Here is a 7,426-nt window from a genome sequence, read left to right on the forward strand (position 1 = left end):
CTTCCACTGCATTCATTAATAACCTTATTTGGACCTTTATCCTGAATTGCCTAGTTGGGCTTCATTCTTTGGGCTATTTGAATTGGGCTGCACTTTTAGCGTGTCAACAATAGGGTGGTATGGATCGATTTATTCGTTAACTTTTTCTCATTTTTGTTCACAAGTTTGAACTTTTGACACAGAACGAGTTGTACAACCACTAGGCCTAGGGGTGTCCATTTCCACAATACTACATTCGAGGGAAAAAGAAAAAATTGATATAAAGAACAGATTATGGTATGGTTGGCAATAAAGAACGCATATATAAATGTCACAAAACTCAAAAACCTAGCAATTCAAAATATTCTAAATGTTTACAATGAAAACTTGCACTGTGGTTGGGTAAACTAAGGAAACACTCAAAACCCAAAAACCAATCGATTCAAGAATTCAAAATCAATTCAATCCATTAATCCTTCATAATTTAAACAAGATGGCAAACACGAACAATAAAGAACGCATATATTTTTGATTGACATGGAAAATATCACCTAAAAAAGAAAATATTTTTCATCTTTTGTGGAAAATAAAAACCACCTCTACCCAAGGAAAATATTTTCCTTAAAAAAAAAAAGAAAATTAGGCATATTTTCAAAAGTTGAAAAATATTTTCCATGAAAAAAATAGCAATCAAACACTCCAAGTAGAAATTTAGGTGGAAAACTGATATTTTCCATGAAAAATAAATGTAATCAAATAAGAGTAATGCATGGTTTTTACTTCCAAATTCTATAATATAAGGCCTATTGCTTCGGTTGGATTTAAATTTATGGATGTCTTTACAATAGAAAGCGAAGTATCTGCAACTAAAAAAGCAAATTTGTATAAATTATAGGTTGAATGAAATTATGGATTTTGGGAAATAAATGTGTTCTGATTTCTTGAGCGCAAATCGGGGTAATATTTGTGTGTTTAATATTTTGTATTTGTACTTTTAAAATTGCAGTAAATTTGAGATATAAAATGTTGAAAAGTAATATTGGAATTCATATTTAAATCAAGGTACCCCATATAATTTATCTTTTTATTCAACTACTTCGTGCCACTTCACATTTGAAATTTTATCTCCTCTTTGAGTCTTTGATCCAATGCCCAAATAAATGTATTTCTTACCTCCAAGGCCCCAATTCTTCAAGATAACTCACTTTAGTCCTTCAAGCTTAAAGTGTAGAATTTGATCCCAAAATTCTATGTTTTATACAAATTTCGTCATTCTTGATCCGATCTTGAGTTTTTTCCTCACATAACCCAAAAATATGAATAATTAAGTATCAATTTTACATTAATACTAACAAAAATCACTTTTAATTGCTTAAATAAATGTAAATTTAACATTATCAAAAGTTGGAATTTCTACTAGTGTAGTGCACTTTGATCCTCCAAATTAAGTTGTTGTGCATCCCAGGTCCTCTTTATTTGCATGACAGGTCCTCATCTTCAAGACATTTTGGTCTTAAATTTGTATAGATTCAATCCAATTCCATCCAAACTTGTCAAATCCATATTTTACGTAAATCAATCATAAAATAACATAAATTGAGTAGATGATCACTCAATATAATGATAAATAAATAAGAATTGAAGTTCAAATAAGCGCATAAAATATACTTATCAAATGTACTAATCATACGATTAATTTCTTGGTCAATCCAAGACTTGGAAATATTCCCTTTTTTGTGCTTTTAAGAACATGATTATGTTGAGTCAAACGTGGATTTAAATTATTGTTGTTTCAAAATTATCAATAAAATAAGTGACTCTGATGGATCGGGTTTAAGAGCATGTTTGACCACCCAAAAAAAAAAAAAAATTGTTTGGATAAATTTGTTGAAATGTTCGGTCTAATTACTAAACATGCTCAAATATACAATAAGCATGGAGCAATAATTATATAAATCAGCTCGGTAAGGCAAGGAGATGAATGAAAAGAAAATTGCCATTATAACGACGAGTTGAACGAGTGCAGCATAGAAAGAAAGTTTAAGGTATATTACAAAATTAAATTGATTAGAAGATTAGAAGCGAGTGACATGAACAGAGATGCTAATACGAAGATCGTACAAATTATTATCATACATTGGGACAAAAATATGAATCTAAACTGAAGTGCCAAAGGAGGTGGGATTTGGAGGAATGGGGACTTCAACAGATCCTTCCATAAGTTGTATTACTCTCTTCATGGTAGGCCTTAATGTTGGTTCCTCCTGAATGCACCAAATTGCGATCATCACAAGCTTGTCAAATCGCTTGTCGCCTAATGCCTCCTCATCGTCTGCCACCAGCAAATTCACTGTTCCTTCCTTGTAACAATCATAAGCAAAATCAGCAAGTACCATTTCGGTCTCAAACTCAACATTGGGTTCATAATTTCTTCTGCAACAGATAAGCTCGAGCAACAAGATTCCAAAGCTGTAAACGTCAACCTTGACTGTAATCGGCATGTTTCTGAACCATTCTGGAGCAATATACCCTTTTGTTCCCCTTATTCCGGTGGTGGTTTTAGATTGATCTGGCTTCAAAAGCTTGGCTAATCCAAAGTCCGATATTTTTGCTGTAAAGAATTCGTCTAAGAGTACGTTCTGAGGCTTAATGTCACAGTGTATGATTGGATTTTTACACTCTTCGTGCAAATAGCAAATACCTCTAGCAGTTGCAAATGCAATCTGCATTCTTTTGTACCAGTTGGGCCTTGAATTTTCAATCAGCAATTTTGCTAAAGAGCCATTGCTCATGAATTCATATACCAAAACCCGGTTTTGGTCCTCTTCACAATATCCCAGCAATTGAACTAGATTTTTGTGATTAGTACGGCTAATTGAGTTTACTTCCGCTTTAAATTCTTGTTCACCTTCTGTAGCCATCTTATAAAGCTTTTTCACAGCAATTACGATTTCAATATTGTCATTCTTAAGAATCCCTTTGTATACAGTTGAACAAGCGCCCCTGCCCAATTCCTCCTTGAATCCATTTGTTGCTACTTCTAGCTCTTTGAAACTGAATCTTCTTATGTTCAGGCCTGGAAGATCTTGATATGGTTGAAGGCTCTTTGATTTTTGTCGACTGAAACAGAAAACATACAACAAGAGGGATAAAAATAGGAACATGGTAATGCCTAAGAAAACTGATAGGATGATGATCAGAGTGGAACTTTCACTCTTCTTAAAGACAGAGGAGTATACAGTTGCATTGCTATTCCTTATTTTTATCAAAGCTTTCCCCCCTAAACTAGAATCTATCGCCCCATTGGTGAGAGGATATTGCTTCTTCCAACATCTACCGTTGTTATAAATCGCTACAGCACAAAAACAATCATTGAGGCAATCCTGTCGACACCAATCTTCTGTGATTTCCTTAAAAAGTGCGTAATCGGAGAAAGGCCAATTTGTGTTGGGCATGTCAATGAAACTAAAAAGGTCAGTTTCACGTGCCCCTTCATCACAATTTTGTGCAACAAAATTTGGTTTGCATCCACTCATCCTGTCATTTGGATCTATAAGAGTGTAACCATTAGGGCAGTCGCAGTGTGGTATTTGATCAGATCCCAATAAGCATAAACTGTTAAAACCACAAGCACCAAATCCTGACCTTTCCCCCATGCTCGTGCATATATTCGAAGGTATGAAGTCCACAGAAGACCACGCCATTTCTCTCCCACCTTCTGAATCAGAAGACTTAGGGTAGACATAATGCCTTAGAACCCCATCATATTCCAGAATTGCTCTGTGGTAAAACTGACTGGTCGAGGCTTCATTTGGAGACACAAAATTGAGTACGCTTCTATTTTCTGCTACCAGAAAGATGTTGCCAGACTGGTTGAAGATCACCTGGAAGCCCCTGCCTGTAGTTTTTGTTGACCAATAAGCAAAAATCGGTTCGTCCAAGGGGAAATTTCTGGTGTAAGACACAAGATTTCCATCATTTTGTAATGTGAAGAGGAATCTCCCTCTTGAATAATTTGTTTTAGAAAAGCTGGAAACAAGTATGCCACCTTTATTCAGTTTCTGTGTTGGTAATAATGTGTCAGTCGGCTCATCAAAACTCTGCCACAAAACTACTGAACTTCTGTTTGCTAAAACAAAATTACCAGTGTTAAGCATGGATCCATAGGCTACTCCACGAGACGAAGTAGCAGCCCATATCTGCTGGTCTCTAGGATCACGCAGTTCCAACCTCCCATCTGCATATAGTTGAACTTTTGATCCTTCTTGGACGAGACGATCACGATTGGCAGACCAAACAACGGTTCTTTCAGGTATTTTGTTGAACCAGATAGCCAGCAAGTAACCTCCTGGAATGATCTGCTGGAAGCCAAAAGCAAATTCTCCAGAAGGTGACACCCAACTGGAATTTGCTTTGTTTGCAGTTATCGATGAACCCAAAGTGACGTTAATGGAACGCTGGGCTGTGGCTGAGAGTAGAAACAAAAACAACAGCAGGAAAAAAATAATTTTACTTGAAACTGGAAAGGCCATGTGAAAAGTGGATAGAATTAAAACACTATTTCTGGAGAAGTTACTTTTATCATTGGAAGTAAGTTCCCTGTATCAACAACGAACTAAACAAGACTACTAACTTTATTTTTTTTTCCTTTCACGACGTCTCAGAATGAGCCTTCTTTGGGCCTTTTATACTATTTTCAAACTACATAAATTAATAAATTCAGGAAAAAGACAACGATTTGGGAGCCCTCATGGGCAAAGTAAATAAACATCGGTTGAATAATTAAATTTTTTCTCTACCAATATTTTTCTTCTTCTGACTTAACGTATTGCAGCAGATCGTGGATTGACCATTTCCTGATGGAGTAAGCAGCCCGTGAGAGGCTGAAAGTAACACAGGCATGAAGCATAGTGATTTGGTTTTGCTAAAAAAGAAATTTTGAAAAAAGTTCATTTCCAAAATTAAGGCCCCGTTTGGCACCCATTTTTTTCAAAATGCATTTTTCTCTCTCTTCTTTTCAACCACACATTCTTTATTAAAATAATATTATACGTAAATCAAGTATGGTCTTGTAGGGAATGTCAGAAAGTTAACCCCCTATTTTTCATCCTTTAAAACTTTAAATTGTTTGTTACAGTATCATTATTCATCATATACTCACACAATAAAATATTTTACACATAATCCAATAAAATTTCTTTACTTTTTAATCAGATATTCTCCAATAAAATACTATTCAATAACATATTATTCCTAAACAAATTCTATCAAACAGGCTCTAAATAGATAATTTTGAAAAAAGATCAAGAGATTTGAATTGTGTGGGCCCTTCAATGCAATATTTACCCTTGAGAAGTCAATTTCACACATTTCCCATCAATTTACTATTCAAAAATGCATTTTCACATAAAAATGTCTACCAAACACCATCAATTTACTATTCAAAAATGCATTCTAGTATGGCCTTGTAGGGAATGTCAGAAAATTAACCCCCTATTTTTCATCCTTTAAAAATTTAAATTATTTGTTACAATATCATTATTCATCATATACTCACACAATAAAATATTTTACACATAATCCAATAAAATTTCTTTACTTTTTAATCAGATATTCTCCAATAAAATACTATTCAATAACATATTATTCCTAAACAAATTCTATCAAACAGGCCCTAAATAGATAATTTTGAAAAAAGATCAAGAGATTTGAATTGTGTGGGCCCTTCAATGCAATATTTACCCTTGAGAAGTCAATTGCGTTTTATATGAGTTTGCATGTCGTTTTCGTCATTGTGTCCCAGTCTCACCTTGGAGACATTGAATATCAGTGGTCAATATTCGCAGCTTTAATTTGGATGTGAAATTGTGGATCCAACTTCATTTAGTCTTTGTTTGTCATTCTTTAATAAATTAAATTATTTACTACAATAATATTATACATCACATATTCCATACAATAAAATATCTCACACACAAACTAATTAAATTTCTTTAAATTTTAATCATACATTCTCCAAAAAATACTATTCAAAACTCTATAATTTCTCCCATAATGGGAGACAAACAGGCTTTTATATGCATACATATAAATTATCCCATGTTTGATTTTTAATAAAAATAAAATTTTTAGTAAATATTGATAAAATATGTAGTTAAAAACTTGACAAAAGTTGCAAGTTGTAAAACATTTTCAAGAGACTCTCTATTTATAAGAAAAAAAAATCTTATGCATGTTGATGATAAAAATCGAATCAAATAATTCTCTCACCGAACTATGAACTTCACCTCCAAACTTACTAGTTTTGATGTTCAAACTTGGAGCAAAAGAGAAAATATCTAATTGAGAGCAAATATTTGAATTGCATGCCTTTTCTCTTTGAATGAGGCAGTCTATATAGATTTTCTTCTAAACTTTGAGATAATTTGATCATTTACGAAAATGATAGATGACGGTTTTTTATTGGCTAGCAAATAACCAATTCTATTAGGAGTATCACACTTTCATCATTCGACTACATATGTTTTATTGATAGCCAACTTGCATGGAAAAATGTTCGCTAGCTTTATATGAACCTTTCATGATTGCGTGTTGCTCTATGCTTCGCATGCAGTGGGTTAGGTTCGCGGATCATATTGTGAGGGTCCAAAAAATAGTCTTCAAAGTCCAATTTTATTATTTATATTACTTCTAGAACTTCAAGTGGTTTGATTTGAAAATTTATCACAAATTGTTCAAACCAAATTTTCTTTCTTTGACTTGTTCGGATCAGCGGTCTAGTGCTTTAGCTACCATTCTCAACTTAATACTCATTCTTCTTCTTAACGAAACCGTTTGACTCTGTGAGCGTTCCTTAGCCACTAAACAGTTTCGCAATGAAGAATATGGCTAATTTTTTTTTATTACTTTTCAAAGTTATTGTTAATTTTTTTGTTTTTCAGTTAATTTAAAAAAAAAAGTCAAAATATTAGAAAATCAACCCTCCTTTACAACTCTACAATAATCAGGAATATTCAACAAACTTGACTATAAAGGCGCAAAGACTTGAACTTTCAATAGTCTTCTCTTCCATGTGCGTTTCATTCCAAATATTAAGTTAGTAGAGTGATTCTTTGGACCATGTCAACCTTTATAACTTGAAACGGACAAGGAATATTAAGGAACCCGGCCCAGCTTTATTAAATTAGTCGAATGATTCTTTAGGCATATTTTTGACCAATTCAATGTGAAACATGTGTGAAACATGAGGTTGCTCCATCAGCAAAGTTTGGAAAAAATTGAGTCAAAAGTTCTCGAGTTAAGATAAGTTTGCGAGGAAGTAACATCTCTTTAGGATCAAATTTGTGATGTCTCCTTGTGATAATTTTGCTCATTTGATGTTTGTGGTTACAAGTAAATTTCTTCCTAGACAAAATAGATTTGGTTCATATGAAACAACATAATTACA

The 7,426-nt window shown here is 33.4% G+C and overlaps 1 protein-coding gene across 1 annotated transcript; it reads right to left on the reverse strand.

Annotated features, from left to right (window-relative positions):
- Positions 1-2,009: 2,009 nt before the first annotated feature.
- Positions 2,010-4,656, reverse strand: LOC111403588 (G-type lectin S-receptor-like serine/threonine-protein kinase LECRK3). The gene has a single exon (XM_023032155.1). The coding sequence runs from the start codon at positions 4,509-4,511 to the stop codon at positions 2,136-2,138; it is 2,376 nt and encodes a 791-aa protein (XP_022887923.1). The 5' UTR covers positions 4,512-4,656; the 3' UTR covers positions 2,010-2,135.
- Positions 4,657-7,426: the final 2,770 nt, after the last annotated feature.

Source organism: Olea europaea, chromosome 11 (genome assembly GCF_002742605.1).
Source record: "Olea europaea var. sylvestris chromosome 11, O_europaea_v1, whole genome shotgun sequence".
NCBI lineage: Eukaryota > Viridiplantae > Streptophyta > Magnoliopsida > Lamiales > Oleaceae > Olea > Olea europaea.